The sequence below is a fragment of the Crotalus tigris genome, unplaced genomic scaffold, assembly GCF_016545835.1.
Source record: "Crotalus tigris isolate CLP2741 ecotype Arizona unplaced genomic scaffold, ASM1654583v1 scf7180000017550.10884619, whole genome shotgun sequence".
NCBI lineage: Eukaryota > Metazoa > Chordata > Lepidosauria > Squamata > Viperidae > Crotalus > Crotalus tigris.
This window is the reverse complement of record NW_024096468.1, coordinates 461,181-485,601: the sequence shown is the minus strand read 5'-3', so window position 1 is coordinate 485,601 and position 24,421 is coordinate 461,181. Positions and strand designations below refer to the sequence as shown.

The window sequence follows — 24,421 nt, the reverse complement described above, 5'->3', positions numbered from 1 at the left end:
ATGAAATCATGTATGACCCATCGCAACCCCCTGGACAACGTTCCTCCAGGTCTTCCTGTCCTCTACCATCTTCTGGAGTCCATTTAAGCTCACACCTACTGCTTCAGTGACTCCATCCAGCCACCTCATTCTCTGTGGTCCCATTCTTCAATTGCCCTCAATCTTTCCCAACATTATGCTCTTCTCCATTAAGTCCTTCCTTCTCATTAGGTGGCCAAAGTATTTGAGTTTCAACTTCAAGATCTGGCCTTCTAAAGAGCAGTCAGGGTTGATCTCTTCTAGGACTGACCGGTTTGATCATCTTGCAGTCCAAGGGACTCACAGGAGTCTTCTCCAGCACCATAGTTCAAAGGCCTCGATTCTTTTGCGCTCAGCCTTTCTTATGGTCCAACTTTCACAGTCATACATTGCAAAGGGAAAACCATGGCCTTGACTATACATACTTTTGATGGCAGGGTGATGTCTCTGCTTTTTAGTATGCTGTCTAGATTTGCCATAGCTTTCCTCCCCAGGAGCAAGCGTCTTTTAATTTCTTGGCTGCAGTCCCCATCTGTGGTGATCTTGGAGCCTAGGAAGATAAAATCTGTCACAGGGCTAGATGAATCAAAAGTTGGAATATATATATATTCCATATATATATATACACATACACATATGTCAACATATAGTATGTCCTGTGGCCCTAATTTCAATTCTATTAGATTTCCTTTGCATCTGTCTACTGGTATTTGTAGTCAGTAGAATTCTGAACTCTACTTACTAAATAACTAATGGACAATTTGTTGTTGTTAGTTGTGAAGTCATGTCCGACCCATCACGAACCCATGGACAACGTTCCTCCAGGCCTTCCTGTCCTCTGCCATCTTCTGGAATCCATTTAAGCTCACACCTACTGCTTCAGTGACTCCATCCAGCCACCTCATTCTCTGTCATCCCTTTCTTCTATTTCCCTCAATCTTTCCCATTAAAGATGATGTTATCCATTCAGTCGAGTCTAATTCTTGGCGATTCTAAGGGCCAGGTCACTACACATTTTCCAATCTTGCACTATTTCTTTGAGTTTTTCTATGCTCTGGCTGGTGTCAGCTTTGATAGTATCCAGCCACCATGTTCTTTGATGGACTGGTTTTCTTTTATCATTAACTCTTCCAAACATAATTGCTTTCTCCATTGAAAGTTAATATATTTAAAGAGAAAAGTGATCTCCCACATATAAAAACAGTTTTGTGATTCCTTCATCATGATCCCAACAATCTTCTGAAGTAGGTTTCAGTGAATCGTATGAGCATATGAGAGCATTTAGAAAACATTGCCAAACTCCCAAGAGATTTGTTTTTGCCTGTCACTCCTTTTGTTCCAGAAGACCCTGAAAATCATTTTATTTCAATTGGTCATTGTGCAGTTTGGATCTTTAATCATAGTGTCTCATTATGTTGTTGCAGTTGATTTTGGTTATGGTCAGAATTTTCCTTGTGCACTATGGATTCATGGTTCTGTTATAAAGTGTTCTTATGGAACAGCAAAAGCAAAGATTCAGATGGCTCTGAGTCCAATAGCTTTTTCATAAGGCTTAAAAACTAGACTTTTTCCTGGCATTGGGCCAGGAAATTAAGTGTACCTGTTTTTCATGAGCATGTGGATGTATGTGCACTATTCCAGGTGTGATGTCTTTTAGTTTGTGTTGATGTATATATTATTTATTTTAATTCTTGATTGCTGTCCAGAGTTATGTGGTGATCAGAAGGCCATATGCATTGAAAAAAAGAAATAAACATTAGCAATTGTTTGATTATCTGATCTTTTTTTTCTGACATAGCTCTTATATTGGTGTAGTTTTATTGCAATTACCATATTTGCACACCAGGAGAAACTTCACCTGCTGAATGTTTGCTTGTCATATATTTTTTAAAGATAACACTTCTTGGCAAGCTGCTTGATTTATGCTTGTAGACTGCACAAAAAAACATTTGTATGAGTTTATAGGTGGACCAAGCAATTTATTTTGATTGCATTTTTTTCTTTTAATGTTTTTTTTTCACAAGACAATACACAAGGATGCATAATAAAGTAGAAAGTAATCAGTCTAAAACACAGTAAAATTAATCCAATGATGCAAGGCAATTAAAATTAAAATGCTTTGGGATAGGTTTTTATTGAAAAGAACCTGTTAGTGCTTGGATAGAATTCTCATTGAAAAGGCCTTATTAGTGATGGTCCAGAGATCAGGGTCTCAGACAATAATTTTCATGTTCATCAGGTAGACTCCTCTGAGTACAATGTTTTTTCAAATATTTTGATTAAAAAAAATTAGAACTTCAAAGACTAAAACAAACACTTAAACAAAATCAAGAAAGAACAGGCAAACAGTGTAATTGTACTGGGATTAGTCTATTACGTTCCTTTTTGATATGCATTCTCTTAATTTTTTTTACATTTAATATACACAAACTTGTAATGAATTGTAAGAAAATAAAATATGTTTCAGGGGTAATATATGTTCTAGCTAAGGGAGAATTTATTCACTTACATTAGAAGTGGAAAGCCCGAGTCTGCAGACTGCAAGCAACCTCTAATCTTATTTGTCCTGCTCTTAGAAACTTTTTGAATCACAGTTGACTTCTCTTCAAAAATTATTATGTGAGTCTTAATACTGGATTTTGAAAAAGCAGGATAGGAAGAGTATTAACACTTAAGAACTTTAAAACCAGCAAAGAAAACAAAAAATACACCAAAGAAACAAATCAGTCCACTCTCATTTGAGGCACAAATAATCAGTCTCACATTTTGATGTTTTGGACATCTATGTGAAAATCTAACTCTCTTCAGAAGCCTATAATGCTTGCTAGAGGGGAAGATAATAGAAAAAAAGAGGATGACCAGCAGCAAGGTAGATGGACTTAGCTGATTAGTACACATTGGAAAATCCAAAATACCAGCTTAGGGATAGATTGTTCTAGAGAAAAACTATGTGATCATTGAGAAATGGCACAGAATTGATGACACATAATCAATTTAGCTTTAATATGGATCTTTCTTTCTTTCTTTCTTTCTTTCTTTCTTTCTTTCTTTCTTTTCCTCCTCCTCCTCCTCTTAAAAAACATTATCACTACCTCAGAAATAGAGAAGAAAAAAGAGAAATTTCTGGTCTGGACATCATGTGTAACATGAAGTCAGTCTTGTGATGCAGGGTCAACCGGACAGGAAACATGGCTACTTTTACTTTATTGTAAAGTTATATTTATGGAATTTTGCAAGTCTGATAATACATTTCTCCATCTGCAATCCCCTTTACAGGCCAAGAATCTAGGCAGGGTTCCTTCTGGGCCACTTGCTCTGCCACATTCCTGTAGTCAGCAAAATTACCTTTTAGTAGACCATTGTCTTTGCTGCACCTCTTTGTCCTGTCTTCCAAGGCCACATACCATTGCCTATGAAGAGAGATTGCTGCTCTTAACTTTTTTTAGAACAGACAACAATGTTTAATGTTAATTGTAGCTTTCACTCACCCAAGTTTTTCCAAGCAAACTTATATGGAGAAAAAAACAACTATAGTAAGGAGGAATTAGAATTACAAATTCTTTTCCATTTCTTTAGAAATCCACAGTATGGAATGCAAGAAACATTGATTAATTTAATGTCGACCAAAGACAAACTGTCTTATTAATACAACTGTGAGGAAATTTGAATTAAAGCTAATTAGTAGGTATTTAGGTAATGCATGAAAACATAACCAGAGATCCAATGTACTCAAACAAAACTTCTATTATACATTGGCAGATATGAAATATCCTAACAAAGATAACCTCAGATTGAGCAGTGCTCCCAAATATTATCAAAACAAGGTGTAAGGTGAAGCACTGTTGTTTAGGCCTGTCCTAATAACAGAAGTCATTTTCAGAATGATTTATATCACCTCAGAATGTCAGCAATTTCTAATTACTATGTAGCCTGGCCACATAGTACAAACATAACAAAGGATATTTCATTTAATGTCCTATAGTATATTTTTAATCACATATGATAAAACAGGTTATTGTTGAATATTGGAGAGAAAATAGATTCATATGGCTCAAACAAGGTAGCCAAACCATTTATTAGCTTCAACATAGTGTCCCAACCCAAAGAAAACAAGGTAATTTAGCCACTTAATTAGGAAGGGGATTCACTCCAGTGCCCCACTGACTATATATGTGTAGGTTTCTGAAGCTTTTAAGGAAGTGACTGGGAGGAAATATGATCTTCCCACAATCTGAGTTAAACAAAAAGGTGACTACCTACAGGAGAGGATTTTGATCCTTTTCAGTGATTGAGCAGTGACAGCACAGGCTGTAAAGTGGTTTCTCCAATCAAAATTTTAGTAGGAATCCATACTTAATCCAATCTTCCAGTAAAGTAAATTGGGAAATTTGGATTGTAACCCCTTGCAAAAGGATTGAGCTGAAAAACATCCTGGTTAAAGCCTTCAAGAAAAAAAAATACCTCTGTTTCTTACTTACTGGCTATCTAAATGGTAACAGTCCCGTCCAACCATTGTTTTGCAGTGATGCGCACAATTGTTTCTGAATCTTCCTGGTAAATTTATTGTCACTGATAACCTGATTGGTGCCTGGCAGGGAGAGATAAAACTGTAGACAACACGGATTCCCTTTTGTAAGCAATGTAATCGGTAATTTGTCGTCCACCTTCAGTAGACAGTTTGGAAATGTGGAAAATGGCTTGAGACTTGTATACCATGTATACTTGAACTGATCTGTTACTATTGAAAAGTTTGCAGAACATATGGAAATCTGAGCACATAACTTTCTCAAGAATGCTCAGCCTTTGTGCTTTACTCTCTTTCTGACAAATGTATAGAAATGATTTTATTCTTGAACATAGACATTCCAACTGTTCTTTGACCCCAGCAGATTATCTAGTAGCAGAATAATTGCAATTGAATAGGTGCATTTTAATGTGATAATTGATGCTCTTCTGTCTCCCTGTGTCTGCATGTCTAAGGGAGAGAGAGATGCCCTTAATGTTCCTGGTGTACATAGAAATGAAAATAATTTTAAAAAGCAATTGTTTCATGTGGCAAGTTGTTTCAAACTTTTGATTTTTGTCCACCTTGTTTACTTATATTTTATCTCCACAGTTAGAGGGCATGAGCACTTAGTTCTTAAAAATCCAGGTTTCCATCTTTTCCTGTTAAATAAATTGATAATCAGTTAATTTTTTTGTTCTTCCTCCTCCTTCCTTTTACTTGGTGTCAAGTCCTATATATAGGAAGCTGGAATGTAGATTGAGCCTTTCTCCCATTAAATGTTTTTCCATTACACTAACTATGTTCCAGTAATCCAAATTAATTTCCACCCCACTTACTGGGCTAATATGTCAGCAGCAGCAACCTGAAGAACAGAAACAAGGGGAAAACTCAGCTCTTGTCTTATGTTTAATATACTTTGTGCATTGTGTATTGATTCAGAAATAGGCCCTAGTAATAAGTTATCCAGGACCTGTGACATAGGGGTGAATATTTTTATCTCTTTGTCCTTGTGTTCCATCAGAAGTGTTAGAACATATCTAGGAAGAGTAAAGGAACTGTGGGAATAAGTATGGAAAGGAATAGAGGAAGGAAAATATGGGAGAAGAGCAGAAAGAGAATTTCCTTTTTAGAATTTCCAAGAAACATAATTCTTGTTTTGATCAGGAGTGGCAATGAGGCAAAGTTTAGCAGTTCCCAAGATTTCCATCTAGAGAGTAGAAGTTCAAATCAGGATTAATCATTACACCACTTAAGAAACAGAAAATCTGCTTTTCTGACATTCCTTTATCCACACTACATATATAAAAGCACCATTGTTTTTGCTGTCTGATTATTCTAGTAAAGGAATCTAAAGAATACAAATAAAATTCAGAGGCTTCTATTTGTAAACATAGGTGCTTCCCAGGATTACAGTTTTATGAGACTGAAGTTTGCTATCTGTCCCCGAATCCCACTGTTTCCAAGAGTATACTTAAATCAACAGGAGAAAAATGAAGCACTCCATGGGATCTGGACAAACGCAAAGGACCATTTCACAGAAAATATTGTGATACAATCATGATCTCCTGCTCTACACAGTCACACTGATTGCATGATGCCATCAATAATGACATTGGTACTCATGTAGTGTCCATTTGCTAAACTCGGCAACATTCCAGCTGAAACCTTTCTTTCCCACTATTTACTCTCCATTTCAGGTCTCAAGACAACTCAGTGATAAGATTCTATGCACATAAAAATATTGACTTGTACTCTATCAAATGGAATGCAAGCCCATCAGCACTGAATTGAAGCTAATAAGCACCTATTTCAGACTTTTGAATCCTATACATGCCTGATTGTTATCAGGGTTCAGCAGCAACTGAATACAGCCATTCCTAAATAAGGAAAGTTTAGTTGGGTTTCTGTGATAAGAAAAAGGAAGATTTCACTATCAGATGTCATTTTACAGTAAAAAAAAACATATAAAGTATATATTCAAGAATAATATGTAAGTATTATGAACCAATCTGTGTAAAATACTATCTATATTAGCATAAATTGCATACCAAAGTGTAACATATTAAAAATATATTGTGGATAATAGGTGTATTTTTTTTTAAAAAAAATCATTTCAAACAATCATAATTGTCAGTCTTGCTGGGAAAACCCAGGTAGGACTCGTGGCCAGATGAACCAAGTCCACTTTATAGTAAAGTTTTATTGACAGAGTGTTTCAAATTTGAAAGTAAATTTATCCCCCTTATACTTTATAGCCTGAGAAACTCAGCGAATCTCTTCTGAGCCTCTTTCCTTTGTCCAATATAAAACTGCAGGCTATGCTGTCTCTTATTTGACTGTCCCTTTGGCAGTGTTTCTTAACCCAGCCTTCCAAGGTTTTTAAACATACAATTACATAATAGATTAGCAGCCAATTTTAAAATAAGTTAAATGTATTCTGATCTGCACATCAATATCAATATCATATGCTGATTGGCAAAAGTGTGTGAAGTAATTTTTTTAGATTAACAAGAAAAGATGAAGCCTATTATAAAATTAAAACAAAAGTAAAAGCCAAAACACCAGTAAGCAAAGCTTGAAATAGAGTTTGAAATGTAAAGAAAAATGAGGCACCCTGACTATAAAAACACTCCCAATTACATAAAGTATACAATGACATAGTTCTGAACTACATAAATAAATAAAATAATCAAGGTAAATCACTAATATAAAAAAATAACTCATATTTTTATAGAATACAGAGAGTTTGAAACTTATGGCTACATCTTTTTCCTTAGCATTAGCCTATTTGTGTATCATTTATATTGGTCAATAATTCTTAATGTGTAGTTTACATAGGTTTTATTTGTAATTATAATTTTATTTCATAAACAACTAAGATACTTTATTAGTCACAATCCCACAAAGATGAGTTCCCCCCCTCAAAATACATTGGACTTTAGGTGCAATAAAGTATCTGGATACCATATCAGAGATGAAGAAGTCACGTTTTGCCAGAACTGAAACTCAGGATTTACAGAGTCTACTGATTAATCTATCCCCTTTGTGGAGAGGGGTATGGCTTTTTAAAAGAAGGGTGATCTTCTTTTGGGTGATCTCAACAGTAGGCTCAGCCACTTTTATGGGTCAATGGTATATGTCTAGTGTGAAATGTCCTCATTGAAAAAGGCTCTTTCTGATGTTCTTTTTTTTTAATTTCAGTATCTTAAGACAATTTTAGACTTGCATATTTAGGTAGCAAAGTGAATTTGTCAGATGATGAAACTTCCTAGAGGCAAAGATGGATGATTAGCCTAAAAACGTCTCATATTCAGTCATTGGAAGACACTACTGCAAGCTTAACAATTTTTAAAATCAATTTCTCTGCAAAAAACAGTCTTAGAAAATGTGCAGTGTGCACACTCACATGCTATAAGAACATTAGTTGTTTGCTTGTTCTGAGTTCAGGATCAGGAACTGCCCAAGCAAACTAAGCAGTCAAAAAAGAAGGTTTTCTGTCATTGAGTAAACTTAGAATCTATCAAAACATTGTATTCATTTGATTTTGCTATGAATTAAACTATGGATGTGGAAAGCAGACCTATCTATGTCTGGTAATCTTTAGTATATGAAAGCTTACAGAACTATTTTATATCTTCTTTGCCTGCCTTAGGTTTATCTGCAATTAACTCTTTTCTCCTAGAGGGAAACTCTCAAATGTGCATGGTTTCTGCAAAGTGACATTAACGTATGTTGTTGAGGGGGGGAAAAAAAGCCTGTATGTTAGATCTAGAATCTATCTGAATTGGCAAGTGGGTCTAGAATTTTAAAGCCCAATAAGAGAGAATAAAATTGGGATCAGGTACATCATTATTCAATGTGCAATAGTCCCTGATTAGACTAATGAGTAAAATGAGGAAGGAAAAAAACAAATAAGGAGGACAATTAGTTATTTGGTGGGTTGAAGGATTGCTCAGACATCTTTGTGATTGGGCAAAAAAAAAAAAAGAAGAAGAGTTTCCTTTCCTAGTGCTATCTGATTCATACATCCCCCACTTGTGAGATGCCTGCCAGGTCCTTTCTATAGAAAAATGGATTATTCTACAGTCAGATTAATGGGCTTTCATTTTGCAAAACATCTGTCACCGTTAGTCCTGGACAGTGAGCGTGAAATTAGTTTTGACTGCAGAAGGACTACGTTGGTGTGTAATATGTGACTAACATTATAATGGCTCAGGAAGTGAGCTGTTGAATAAGAATTACCTGTTGAAAGGAGAACAGGTTTCTTTTGCACTTGCTGGGGGAACAGACTAAAATGGGAACTGTCCTATGTATGTATGTATATATGTATATATGTATGTATGTATCACTGTGAACACAGTGTATTACAGTTCCTTTTATATCGCCAATAGCCTGAACTTAACATTGTAAGAAAAAGGTTTTAATGGATATTATACATGAATTATTTGAGATTCTGTGCACAAGGGATAAGTGAAGATGCAATGCAACAAATATGTCTTTAAAGATACCTCAGAGAAATGTGACATAAATGGGTTTTCATAAATGCAACTATGATCTGCAATATACCTCAGAATCACACCGAGACGAAAGCCACAAATTTTAATTGGCAAATTATTCCACTTCTGTGACAAATTATATTGAGCAATTTTAACAGGGGGAGGGCAAATTTGAATCAACCATTTTCTGATTAGTTTTGGAGGCTATTTTGTTTGGGGCATATTATATTTTTATGGAATTAAAAAGGAAATACAAATTTTGGCTTCCTTTTAATCACAAATTGCTTAAGTTGTAAATCACTTCAAATTTTCTTCAGGGTGTAAAAAGGCATCTATATTGAAGTTTTATAATGTATACATTTATTTAAATTGAATCAGTTAACCAATTAACAAGTTGATAAGCCAACAGATATATTCTTTAATCAGTTGACAATTTTATTGTTGTTGAGTGTAAGCCATAACATTGCCCAGTAGGAGGACTGAAAATCCATTCACTCCATACATTTGTCAGCTGAACTATATCTTCTTCAGATGGCTTAATATCAGATATACTAACTGACTTTATACTTTTTGTTCATTTTATCTGGAGAAATCAAGCAAGCTAACAACAGAGCAAAAATCTACATTTTACATGAATGGATTGCTGAAGGTTGAAATTAATTATTTATAAAATCCATAGACCCTCTCACTCTGTCATGATTCTGAGAATCTCACAAGTTGATAATAAAAAGATATGTAACATAAAAAAGAAGTCCAGAAAACTATTAATTGATCAAAATCCCACACAATAATCTGTCACCCACTGCAACCCAAAGCCTGGGGGAAGAGCCAGGTTTTTAGGAACATATTTAAATACAGTCATGGTTAAATGCCATCAAGACATTAGAGTAGGGTTTTTCCCCTCAGTCTAATGTGGCTATTTATTTAGGAATCTTACAAGATTTCACAAAGCATATTTTTCTGTCAGGTAATTCAAAGTTTGGAAAACTACCACTGAAAAATGCTACTCCTAGAAGCCCTCACTGCATGTTGGCAAACAGATTGATTTATAGAATGTATGTACTGCCTTAGTTCAAATAGACTTTAAGCAATGTACAACATCTATATTAATAAAGCAGTACAACTTATTTATTTGTATCTTTTATTATTTTTAAAATAATTCATGGTTGCTAACATATCCAACATATCTTCCTCCTCCTATTTTCCCACAACAACCCTCTGGATGAATTGAGAGAATGACACACAACTGACTTTCATGGATAAGGCAGGACTAGGATTCCTGGTCCCCCCACTTTCTAATATGGTGCTTTAACCCCTAGACAAAAGTGTCTCTCTAATTAAACAATATTTGTTGTTGTTGTTGTTAATTGCGAAGTCGTGTCCGACCCATCGCGACCCCATGGACAAAGTTCCTCCAAGTCTTCCTGTCCTCTACCATCTTCTGGAGTCCATTTAAGTTCACACCTACTGCTTCAGTGACTCCATCCAGCCATCTCATTCTCTGTCGTCCCATTCTTATATTGCCCTCAATCTTCCCCAGCATTAGGCCCTTCTCCAGTGAGTCCTTCCTTCTCATTAGGTGGCCAAAGTATTTGAGTTTCAACTTCAGGATCTGGCCTTCTAAAGAGCAGTCAGGGTTGATCTCTTCTAGGACTGACCGGTTTGAACGCCTTGCAATCCAAGGGACTCGCAGGAGTCTTCTCCAGCACCATAGTTCAAAGGCCTCAATTCTTTTGCGCTCAGCCTTCTTATGGTCCAACTTTCACAGCCATACATTGCAACTGGGAAAACCATGGCCTGGACTATACGCACTTTTGTTGGCAGGGTGATGTCTCTGCTTTTTAGTATGCTGTCTAGATTTGCCATAGCTTTCCTCCCCAGGAGCAAGCGTCTTTAATTTCTTGGCTGCAGTCCACACCTGAGGTGATCTTGGAGCCCAGAAAAATAAAATCTGTCACTACCTCCATTTCTTCCCCATCTATTTGCCAGGAATTGAGAGGGCCGGATGCCATGATTTGGTTTTCTTAATGTTGAGTTTCAAGCCAACTTTTGCACTCTCCTTCTTCACCCGCATCAAGAGGCTCTTTAGTTCCTCTTCACTTTCTGCCATTAGAGTGGTATCATCTGCATATCTTAGGTTGTTGATATTTCTCCCAGCAATCTTAATTCCAACTTTTAATTAAACAATATATAATAATATAATAAACATTAATGCTTTCTTTTCCTAGTGCCTCCATACTAATCAATCCCAAAGGGTTTCTAGTGAAGCTAGATTTTTACAAGATAATATCAGTATAGATTTGAAGATATGAAAAAGGGGCATTCCTTTACAAATTGTGGTTCCAAAACAGTAAAAATTTAAATCTAGGGGTGTCAAACTGTCAGTCTGCGGGCCGGATGTGTCATGGCAAAACCGCGCCCACCCCATTGCCAGCAATGGAAAAAAAGTCACGATATGTCGCAACACATCATGTGACATTGCGAGTTTGACACCCCTGCTTTAAATGTTAATATCAGCACCTGGATCTTGGACTGGAAACAAATTGGTATAGGGCGTGTGTTTGTGTTTCTTCACTGTGTCTATATATGTATGTGTAGGTATCTATAGACAGACAGACAGACAGACAGACAGACAGACAGACAGACAGATAACTGTATTTATTAGTGTGTTTACTTTTATAGTATTTGTATGCTTTCCCCATTAAAAACTCTGAGCAAGTCAAAACAATAAACATGTACTTCATAAACACATCATAAAACAAATTATATAAATGTATAATAAAATTACATGATAATGTAAAACAAACCAATTTTGAATTACCAATCTGCCTCTAAAGGCCCATTGGAAAAGGATGGTCTTTAACTGTTTAGAAAGATCTCTCTCTCTCTCTCTCTCTCTCTCTCTCTCCCCTTTCTCTCCCCCCCTCTCTCACACACACCACACATACTGAATTCATAATGTATGTGATAGCTACTATAAAAAAGGTATACAATCAAGCAGTGCTTTCAGTGGTATTTGATATCCTGGCTTCAGGGTATGATTTGAAGACACAAAATGAACTGATTTCATTGGTCTGGATGACAAACAATTTATATCATCTATAATTCAATCTAAAGAGCAGGTGGATATGTAAAATAAGTAAGCTTGGAAGCTGAAAAAAAGCTGATACTTTAAGGAATTCACTCATTAAAGTTAATATGACTGTTAAAATACCAACATTTTTTTTTTTTAAGGATAGGGTGGATGAATGAATTCCAGAGAAGTGCTGTGCTAAAATGTTTGTGCATCTCAGGGCTGGTATTCAGATTTTATTAACCACTATAGTTTGGGACAAATACCTTATAACTTCAGTTATATGGTTCTCCCTTGGTTCTAGTACAGTATTTCTTTTATACATAAATAGTCCATTTAATTGACCCCTGATGTTTTCTGTGTTAACTTTGGTCCAGGAAAATATTCCCAGTAAAGACTAAGAGACAGAGACTATCATGAAAGCTTGATTAAGAAGCAGCTTTCAAAGTTTAACACATTCCCTTGTGTCTTTCAGATGTACATTCAGACCACAACGTTGACCATCTCAGTGAGCCTAAGCGCCTCTGTGTCATTAGGCATGCTCTACATGCCAAAGGTCTACATAATCCTCTTCCACCCAGAGCAAAATGTGCCCAAACGAAAGCGCAGTCTCAAAGCAGTTGTGACAGCAGCCACAATGTCCAACAAATTCACTCAGAAAGGAAGCTTTCGCCCCAATGGAGAGGCCAAATCAGAACTATGTGAAAATCTGGAAACACAAGGTAAGTTGAACCTATCTGAGCAAATGCTTCTTCCTCCCCCCCCCCTTTTTTTTTTTTTTTTGAAGATTACCACTCCTTCCAGCTCTGGAGATTGCTGGGAGAAACAAGTTCTCTGATAAACAAGGGCTATTTTCTAACTATGCTAAGAGGTAGGAGCCAATAAGAGAGAATGGGTTATTTAATTTCCTAACAATTTGCATGTATTTGTTTGTTTGTTTGCAATCTTGGATAGCTTATGTTGAATTCAGGACAAAGTCACAGTATGAATCAAAGCTACTGACTTCTTGCTTTATAGCTCAGTTTTTCTGCCACAAAAATATATTCATTTAGTTGACAGATTCCTAGACCAAAATGATTCTTGTGAATCTCCTCTCCTCTCCTTTTTTTTTTTCTTTTTCACTCTCATTCTTTTTCTGGTACCATCTTGCAGCTGCAAAAAAATAACATATTGCTCTTGCCAGAAATCTGAACTGATTTCTGATTTCCATGTCAGAATAAGCAGGAAGCTATATTACCCTGCTTTCAGCAAATTTGATGAAAGGAATATTTAAGATCTTGAATAATGGAACTTGGATACTGCATTGGGGAGGGAGTAGAGTTGCCCTTCCCAGTCTTATATTAAAACATATATTTTAAGTATGCTTTGATCTGGTGATTTACTGTGGTTGTTCCAGAAAAGAAGAAAAGCATTCATACAGATCCCTAATTTGGATTACGAGAGAGACCTATGGAGCAAAGAAGCTGTTATATAAAAAATCCCTGTGTCATTGTCCTACTAAAATGAGCCCTATCTCAGTGCTGTTTTTCCTGGGCTTAGATCTTCAATGAGAAGATGTATTTATTATCAATTTGATTTATGTCTTTCTACTCCAGCAAGTATGATTAACACAATTTAAAGCAAAATAAAAGCAACATAAAGAGTTATAATTAACATTAAAATTGATACTCTAATCAACTAATAATGAATGACCTGGCAAAAAGGGATACTTTTTAACAGAGAGGCACGGGGAAGAAAATATTTAAGTCCTCCTCCAAACACACGTGTTGATCAGAGTCTGAATTAGAGTTTTGCGTGGCATGTATTGTTTGATCTTTCAAGGCTGGCTACATGCGTGCAGCACGTACTAATAAACCTAGAACAAACAAAAGTGAAATTAGGCCTTTTCTTTTTGAAATCTGTTTCCATGACAACCCTCCTTGCTCCTCCTTGGGATGGGAACCCTTGCACAGTATAATTGTGTTTAGAAGCCAAGGAGTATCAGGATTGAGTGATGTTTAAATATCAAGTTCCTGAAACTCCTGTTTTCTTCAGTGGAATTTATATGTAGATTGTCTCTGATGTTTTGGACTGTACATAGAGAAATACACAAACATATGTGCCCCCCCTCACCGTTAATCTTCTATTTTTCATTCTGATGCATTTGCATTGAATGTACATCCTATGTAAAATGCTAATAGTCACAGCAACTGGATGTGAACTTTTTAAGAGTTGCATTTATTTTACTTTACTAAGCCAAAGGAAGGCCTCTAAAAGGATACAAATTACAAATTGCCCTTTTCACCATGCTTTCCAGCCTAATCTGCTTAATATGTGGACATTGCCTTGGTTAGAAGTTGTGGGGCACATTTTCCCTGGGTACCTCAGATAGAGGGGGGTCTTATCCAAACAGTGGTGCATGATCTAAAATTATTATATGGATCAATATTTTAAATTCAAAACAGTAAAACTAATAATTTAAAATATAGTTTCAAGAAATATTTCATTATTTTTACTTGCCTACAGATCTGTTTGCTATGCCATTGACATTAATTGACAAGAAACAATCAAGAACAAAAGTTCATTAGCACAGAAGCGAGAAGAAAGTATTTGTATGTGGGCTGGGTTTTAAATGAATATTCTACCCACAGGCTGAAATATTGCCAGAAATAAGATATTTAGAAAATCCTCCTTCCTATGGTTGGTCATAAGTCTTTTTTAAAAAAACGATACTCTCTTATAACATTTTCATTTGGCCCTTAGATGTTTTTTAGAGAGAAAAAGCAAATTCACAGAGAATGTCTGTCACTGAACATAGAATGAAACCAGATAGTTTAACTCTGAAAACCACTTTGGGAATTAAGCAGCAAGGAAGTCTACTTCCATGGCTGCTTATGGATTTAACAGAACATCTGGCTGGCTACTACTGGAAACAGGTTGCCCAAGTAGATAGATTGTTGGGTCTCTCCAATAAGAAGTTATCAGAAAAATATGATCAACTCAAGCAATTTGACCAAGGCATCAGTAAGTTAATATGAATATTATATAGTCTGTTTTAAAATAAAATAAGTATTTTTTTTTTTTACTAAAGTTTACTACTAAAATTAAGAAAGCTGAAAAAGTTCCAGGGTCTTGTTTTTCCAAAACACAATATTTTTCTGCTGATAACTTTGGATCTGAACTTCTTCTTCTTCTTCTTCTTCTTCTTCTTCTTCTTCTTCTTCTTCTTCTTCTTCTTCTTCTTCTTCTTCTTCTTCTTCTTCTTCTTCTTCTTCTTCTTCTTCTTCTTCTTCTTCTCTTCTTCTTCTTTTCTTCTCTTCTTCTTCTTCTTCTTTTCTTCTCTTCTTCTTCTTCTTTTCTTCTCTTCTTCTTTTCTTCTCTTCTTCTTCTTCTTCTTCTTCTTCTCCTCCTCCTCCTCCTCCTCCTCCTCCTCCTCCTCCTCCTCCTCCCCCTCCTCCTCCTCCTCCTCCTCCTCCTTCTCCTTCTCCTTCTCCTTCTCCTTCTCCTTCTCCTTCTCCTTCTTCTTCTTCTTGCTTTCTCTTATTGATGTACAATTTTCATGCTTTTTTTGAAGGGGATTCTTAGTTGCTTTTTCTAAATAGGGAAACATTTAAAAACCATGCAGAGTCAGCTAGAATTGGGATGGGCTATAAATATTGTAAAAACGTAAATAAGTTCATAAATACTGAATATATATATATATATATATATATGTATATATATATATAATATCTATTATATATATAATATATTATTATATATATCTATATATATCTATATCTTATCTTTAGTCTCCCATTTAAATTCTTAATTCTTTGTCAGAAAAAGAAATTTGGATAATATATATATATATATATATATATATATATATATATATATATGTAGGTCTTTGGTTGTTTGGGTTTTCTCCTGCGTAAAATTGGAAGTGTCTTGGCAACGTTTCGACGAAGTCTCATTCGTCATCTTCAGGCTGGTTTTTTCAGCTTCGTGCTTTGAGCAGCAATGTGTGGTCTTAGCTGTTTCTTCCTTTTAACTGCCAGTGGGGGTATGAACTGATTGGGTGGGAGCTTGGCTGTGTTCTGATTGGGTGGAGGTGTGTTCTGATTGGTTAGGGCGTGGCTGTGCTCTGATTGGCTGGGGGGTTGGCTGTGCTCTGATTGGCTGGGGGAGTGTTCTGTTTGGTTGTGCTCATGTTAGTCTGAGTTGCAGAGGGGTTTAAGATTTTGGGCTGCCTTGCTATTTTTTGGCTTCGCGTTTGTGGTCGTGCCTCATTTTCATGGAGGGTGTCAGTTTGCTTCGTGTATGGATTGGAGGGCTTTAAAGTGGCTAATGATGCATCTCTGGTCTGGCTTCTGGTTTGTGGTCGTGCCTCATCATCGGTGTGGCTTTGGGTTTGCTTTTTGCGTGGATGTGTGGTGGTGACATCCTGTGTGGTTTTTGTGAGTGTGGGTCTGGTGTCATTTTTTGTGTTAGGGAGTCGTTTGTCAATAAGGGCTGGTTTCCAAATGGCTGGTAGGCGGGAGGTATCATCTCGCTTGTTCATGCTGTGTGGGCGTTTTTCTATCTCGATGGCTTCTCTGATTATTCTGTTATTAAAATGTTCACTTTTGGCAATGGTTCTGGTATTTTTAAAGTAAATTTCATGTCCTGTGGCTTTAATGTGTTGGACCAGGGAAGATGTTGGTTCCTCTTTTTTGACTGAGTTCTTATGTTCTTCATGCCGTGCAACTTATTCTTCTGTGGTTTTTCCGATGTATGTGGTGGGACAAGTGGTGCATGGGATTTCGTATACTCCTTGATTTTCTAATTCAATTTTATCTTTGGGGTTTCTAAGGATGGTGGATATTTTTCTGTTTGTGCCGAATGCTGTTTTGATGTTGTGTTTATGGAGGATCTTACTGATTCTGTCTGTGGTGCCTTTTATGTATGGGATGAGGGCTTTGCCGTTTTCTTGTTCTTTGTCTTGGATTTTAGTGGGGGTTTCTTTTTGGATTAGGTTTGTAATCTTATTTCTTTGGAATCCATTGGATGTTAGTATATTGGTGAGAGTGTGTAGGTCGGTTTTTAGGTGTTGTTCGTCAGAAGAAACAGCTAAGACCACACATTGCTGCTCGAAGCACGAATCTGAAAACACCAGCCTGAAGATGACGAATGGGACTTCGTCGAAACGTCGCCAAGACACTTCCAATTTTACGTGGGAGAAAACCCGAACAACCCAAGACCTACATACAAATACCCGCGAAAACCTCAGAAAACATATATATATATATATATATATATATATATATATATATATATATATATATATATATATATCAGCTATGCAAGTAAAAATATGACTCTTGGGTATGTTCATATTAAAATCAATAAATAGTTGAACACCAAGAGAATAAAATTATACAAAAGTTAAAAATGTTAAAACTTTTATTTACTAAACCTAGCTTTCGTCAAGAGCTCTTGACATCATCAGGGTGTAAACGGCAGTCGTTGGGAGGGCTTATATGCAGCCTCCAATCATTTGCGCTCGGCTCTTGGATCGTGTCATAGGTCCCAGCTGTGTGCGTTGTAATCCTTTTTGATGTTTCCCCTACATAATTACTGTGGCAACCCATGCAATCAATTTTATAAACCACCGCAGACCTTTCTGCGGTGGGAAGGGGATCTTTGGGGCGCATGATCTTTGATCGCAGAGTCTGGTCAGGTTTATGTGCCACTCTTATGCCATGGGGGGCCAGCAGTCTGGCTGTGGCTTCGGACACGTTATGAATATAAGGTAGGGAAATGCGTGTTAATTGTCCTTGGGGGGGAGTTTCTTGGTGGTCATACCTGGGTATCCTGCTGTGACATTTTATGAATCGTAGCGGATATCCATTGAGTTGGCAAATCCGGTACAAATGTCTCCTCTCTTCCTCCTTCCCCTTCCCACCGCAGAAAGGTCTGCGGTGGTTTATAAAATTGATTGCATGGGTTGCCACAGTAATTATGTAGGGGAAACATCAAAAAGGCTGAAGACCCGCCTACATGAGCATAAGTTGGCAATCAAGAGGGGCGAGCAATACTCGCAGATCTGGTCACATATGGCCGAAAGTGGTCATAACTTTGATTTTGACCACACACAAATCTTGGCCTGTGATGCCACAAAGGGGGGCCGCCTATTAAAGGAGGCCTGGTTTTCGGGGGAAAATTCCATTAATCGCCATATAGACATGTGCCCAGCAAATGTGTATATATATATAGTAAGATGGGAATAGATGTTGCACTGAAAACAGCCCAGAAAGACCAAGTGGCCACTAAACATGATAAATAGTAATTAGCTTTATGTGAATAACTTCACATTTATAGATTTCACATCTGGCCATAACCTTGATGAAAGTATAAACTGCAGGTTTTTTTCTTTTCTCACCATACTTTATGGAGTTGGTTTTTTCCAGAAGTCAATAGTCCTTTACTATATGAAACGAAGCCAATTCACATAGAAAGCAGGGCACAAAAAGAAGCTGTTCTTCAGTCTGTCATGATTTCAGATTCTTACATGTTTTGCATTTGGAAGAGAGTAACTCAGTCCAAATGGAAGCTGACATGATCTGCAAGAGAAATATCAAGGCGACTCGGGGAAGAATACCACAGAGCAATCGCAGTTTTTATGCTGGGAATAGGAGATGCTATGGCATTGTCTGCCAGGGAAAGAAGGGACATTTTTCACTCTGTCAATGGCAGGTCATGTATCTTTAAATAAACAAGAGAATAAATAATTTACAGGCCTTGATTGAGGCAATATTGGCTATGCAATACTGTGGTTAACAAATAGGGCTGTCAGCTCTGATTTCTTATGGCCCATCTAATCGTTATCTGAGGATAACAGCACCTGAAATCTTCAATAAAGTTCATTTGTCAAAAAGACATCATCCCAGGTGAAGAAACACCAACCTCTTTCAGCTTTCTGCTTCCAGCTTTAGGTTTTCCAGGCAGGGGTGGAGAAATCTTAGAAACACTAGAACCGAGATATGTTGTTAGCCATGAAATAACCATTTTCCAAAGTTAGAAGTGGTGGTGCAGTGGTTGGAATGCAGTATTGCAGGCTAACTCTGCCAACTGCCAGCTTTCCATCCTTCTGAGATCAGTAAAATAAGGAGCCAGATTGGGGGGGGGGGGCAATATGCTGAATCTGTAAACCACTTAGAGAGGGCTGTAAAGCAGTAGGAAGTGATATATAAGTCTAAGTGCTATTGCTAGGAGGATGGGAAACAACAGCAGTATAACTCTGAAGAGCTAATCATTCACAGCAAACAAAGGGGAAAATTGGTTCCAGTATAGTAAAAAATTATCAGCAAAAAGTTGTCTCTCTTTGTCTCACTTTTGTATTTTTAGTCTGTTTATTTGTGTGCAGCTTTCTCTACATTAGATTGAGGCAAGAGCTGTTCAAATAAAATTCAGTTCAAATAGAAATATCAGTACAAATCAAATAACAAACTGCATTTATAATTCATTTAAAATATATCCAATTCTAAATAAGACAAATCTTTGGATGAGTTCCCAATATCCATTATCAAAACCAGCTTTATAATCACAAAGTATTTTATTCAATAGTTCATATTAAGAGAACATATGAAATATTTGAAAAGATTTATGGTAATGTTGGCAGTGAACACAGATGGTCTCCCCTTAAGTTAAACATTACAGAAATTTTTAGCAAAGAATGATATTAAATATCAAGGCTGACATAGGTTTCAGTAAAGTTCAGTGCTATATAGTAAAATGATAAGTAGATTTAAGAGTGATATATATTAATTTGGCAATATGGCTTTTGGAGATGTTTTGGGTGGAAAACTATGAAAAAACAAGATGGGGAAAGTAATAAAGAATACGGTATATTAAAAAGCAGGACGAAATGCCTTTGCCTAGACAATACAAAAGAAAATAGTTCATATCATTTAATTTCATTGAACCATTGTAAAAAAGCGATCATCTATTGCAGGCCAGATGTGGCCCATGCAGGCCACGCCCACCCCTGACCCCGCAAGGGCAAAACAAATCCCAATACATCACCTATGGCCCACGATGCGGTCGCGTTTGACACCCTGCATCTGGTGCAACAATGGCTAACCTACAAATTACATTAAATATCCCTTTTCTAACAGTGAGGATAATTAACCAGCTTGCCTTCAGAAATTGTGGGTGCTCCATCAGTGGAGGTTTGAAGAAGAGACTGGACAGTCACTTGTCTGAGATGGTATAGGTTCTCCTCCTTGAGCAGGGGGTTGGACTAGAAGACCTGCAAGGTCCCTTCCAGATTCTATTCTATTCTGTTCTGTTCTGTTCTTCCTTGCTTCTTTCCATAGACAGTTGATATGGTGGAGTCTGATTTGGATTAATAAGCAAGAAAGGCAGACATAATTCTTCAAAATGCAGCCTAACCCTGATGAATGTTTAGATTAGGGTTAGAAATAAAAATACCACAATACCACTTTTAAGAGTAGTATTTTAATTTTCTGATCACAAGGATACTCACATTTTGCAGTACAAAGTATGACAAAGTAAGAAGCAAAGCATGGAGCAAATTTTGACAGTGCTCCCATTTTCTTTCTTGTCAAATTTGAATTACATTTATCGTTATGACTCTCTTCTACATTGCTTGTGACTACTTCCAGCTGATTTTCAGCTACAGTCTGAGAATCCCTGGAGATAGAATTAATTTTTACCCAATCTAGGCCATGGTGCTGATCTGACTATGTGGAAATGAGGTGCACATTCCATGAAAACAATATTTTTGGCTTTTAATGTTCATTTTTTGATGCTTCAGATAAATGGCACCCAGTCATTTCCCAGGCAACACTCTCTACCTCAACATAACTGCCTGTAACTCCAGGCCTTTCCCTCTTATCTTCCCAGAGATTTCTTCCTATTGTGATGCATATTTGTTCCACCTCAATGCTGAGAATGGTCTCCCTGCATTGTTTTAAGGGTCCTGAATGCTGAATATCATATTTACCCTTTTTTCCCAACTACTGGAAAAAATATAATTCCATAATGGAGGTTAATCTGTTATCTGTATGGAGGTTAATCTTCCATTCTGGAAGTGGATATTTAATTAAATGCAACTCCTCACAAACTCCCTCCTTATTTTCCCTTTGTCCTTCTTTATCTTTTGCCATTTAATGCATATTATACCCCAGGGGAGAAATAAATTGCACAACATGAGCCTTATTCTCCAAGCACTGCTGCTTCCTTGCATGATATATTGCATTGATCATGTCTGTTTCTCTATTTTTTCCCCAAATAATAAGTTCCCAATGTATCTTGAAAGGTTAAAGAAATCTGCTTACCAGCAGAGTAAGAGTTGTATAAAAATAGGCAATGTCAGATTGGTTATACAATTTTTATTCAGATATCACTAATATATGGTAGAATCTTTATGCACATAAAATGAATACTTTCTAGAACATTAAAACTTGGTTTATAACTATATTGTACATGTATATTTTAAAAAGTGCTATACAGTGGAAAATATGTACAAAATGCGTATATTATAAAAACGTACAGTATCATGTTCAGTTTTTAAAATATGTAGAATTAGTGTTTTCTGCCTAAGGAGACTAGGAGGTATCCATGTGTTAAGTTGAGAAAATGTACGTGGAAACACATACATATATTCATGCAGACTTTGGATAAGCCAGATTTGTTAATAAAATTAGAAGCTGAATTTGTGGAAAACAAGAAAGACAGATTTGCCAGTATCTATGTATTTATAACAAGAATTCTTCAAAGAGGGGGTAGAAGTTTGGAAGTTGAAAACAGCCACACATATTTACTCAGTGTTCTGACCTGGTATCTGGCAACTGCTTGAGTCTGAGGCTTTTTACCTCAAACCTGACAAGAATGAGAGGCTATGGCTGTTTGATACCCCTGGGATTAGGGACCTTTTCATCATTAACCTCAGGTGAGGTAGCTTGTCTCTATTCAAGACAGATCTGTAACTTGGGGGTCCTTGCTGAACTCACATCTTCTGATAAAAGAATGGGATAGCTGTAGCAAGGATAGGCTTTATATAGGGTTATCTTGGTTGCTAGTTGCCACATTTCCTTGACAGTGAGGTTCTTTAGATAGTTACTCACCTCAATGGTCACCTCACAACTAGATTATTATAATATGCTCTACATCTGACTGCCCTTGAAAACCATTCAGAATCTGTGCTTGGTTCAAAATATAGTGGTGTGAGCAGTAATAAGCACTTTTCAATATGTCCATACTAATCTATTGCTATGCAAGCTGTATTGCTTGCTGTCAGCTTCCAGAGGCAATTCAAAGTGTTGGTTATCACCTATAAAGTACTTCATGGCATAGGGCCTGGTTACCAACCTTTCTCAGTTGGTGGACTGGAGAGAAAGGGGTGGGGAAGCAAGCATGCATGCAATGCAAACAGGGCAGGGCTAGCACCCACATGATACTCACTAGCTCTGCCCTGTTCTTGCATGGTGCAGCACCTCATTTCTATGCCCCACAGTGTGACGGTGCCCATTTTCACACCCCATGGTGCAGCGGCATTCTGTTTTCACACCCAAGGCACTGCAGCAGCCCGTTTTCATGCCCTGTGGCATGGTGTCCTGTTTTCGTATCCCACGGTCATGATCTAGCGCGAGTGGGTGGGTGTGCACGCACACGTGTGAGCACTGCCCAGCCTGTCTCGTGGTCTAGTGGCCAGCAGGTCATGGCCCACTACCGGGCTGTGGCCCACAGGTTGGGGTCCCCTGTCCTGGAGTTTCAGAAAGTTTTTCAGATCTGACTGTGCTCCCAGGCCTGGGGCTAATATTTGTGGGACCCCTATGGTGGTTTCTATCATTGTATATATCTGATTTAATCTGCTATTTGCTGTTTTGTTTTTAATTGTTTCTACTGGGCGGGGTTTTTTTATGTTGTAAGCCATCCAGAGTCTGTTGGAGTGATTGATTGTCATACATTTAGAATTATAATATTAATGAACATTGGTCTACACTCTTTCTCCTGTCCTGTATAAGAATCATAAGAAGAAGAAATCATCTTAAATTCTACTTATTTTGCATCTTGGCAATTTTAACCTGAAGTTAGCAGCTTCCATTTCTGGCATGAAACATTCACCCAAGTTTTCTCATTAGGCAGAGACTCGACACATGTACATGAATTAATTGATGATATATCTATGTGCCTTATCTTTTTTCCCCACCAGCTCTGGCTACCAAACAGACGTATGTCAGCTATAGCAACCATGCAATTTAAACCCAGCCAGTGGCAATAGACCACAAGAAAAGGGCTGACGAGGAGGATGAAAATGCATCTGAACTCTTCAGTACAGATGATGTTATTATGGTGGAGGAGAAGGTAAAACCAAATCTGACTCCATGAAGGCATCATATAGGTGCTTGTTTCCAGTGACTGGGCCGCTGGAGGAAGCTCTTCAAAAAGATGGCCACCAAGTGTAGTCGAAAGGACCAACCAAGTTTTCCTTCGAAAAATATCTGCCTTCCATTAAAGGGAGAGGAACCAATGAACATCACACCCAAAATAAAGAAATGGACAGGTCTTAAGCAACCTTTTTTTGCATCCCCCCCCCCGTATCTTGGCAAAAGATTGAATAAATTTCCCTTTTATTCCCCAAATTGTGAAATGGTTTGTGCTTGTGAAGTCTTTTTTTATTTTTTTCCTTTCCCCCCCCTTTCTATCTTTTTTTTTGATTCCTCACTTCTGACTTCATCATCTATTTCTCATCTTGTTTCTTTTCTATGTCCCTCTTTCCTCCTTACCAAGTTTTCTATGTTGCAAAAATAACAAAAGTCCTTTAAAAAAACACAAAAACCATCATCAACAACAAAAATGAAAACAAAACCTAGACTGTGTTCAAAGTGCTGATTTCTATAGGTGGTAAATTAATGTATGTGATGACCATATGGATTGAAATATGTCTGCTTCAATGTACTGACCAATCAAAAATTATTAAAAAAAAACAAAAAAAATTAATCAAAAAGTTCAGTGCCTGGATGTTTATGAATTATTTAATGACAATGTGTAGAGCATGATCATTTTTATACCAGAATATTTCTAATAAAAAACTTGGTTTTGCACTCATGAGTTGTATTTTGTTGCTTCATTCTCATCTCTAGAAGTTGCTTTACAAAAATAAATGCTGTGGTCACATTAAACATAATAAAACATATTTACATAATAGGTGCTCAAGTAGTAAGTTTTAATATCATCACATCACATATATCATTTACTTTTCATAAAAGCAAGGGATGCAGCATCTGGATTATATGAAGAAATGAAATAATTTCTTACCCTCCAAAAGTCTTGGGTGCAGTCACAAGACTCCCAGAAGTT

The 24,421-nt window shown here is 36.9% G+C and overlaps 1 protein-coding gene across 1 annotated transcript in view; it reads left to right on the top strand.

Moving 5' to 3' along the window:
* Nucleotides 1-24,172, top strand: part of GRM4 (glutamate metabotropic receptor 4) — a 345,391-nt gene extending 321,219 nt beyond the window's left edge. The window contains exons 10-11 of the mRNA XM_039338855.1: nucleotides 12,570-12,816; nucleotides 23,274-24,172. Of these exons, the coding sequence (XP_039194789.1) occupies nucleotides 12,570-12,816; nucleotides 23,274-23,323 (297 nt within the window). The 3' untranslated portion in view covers nucleotides 23,324-24,172. The remainder of the gene's footprint in view (nucleotides 1-12,569; nucleotides 12,817-23,273) is intronic.
* Nucleotides 24,173-24,421: the final 249 nt, after the last annotated feature.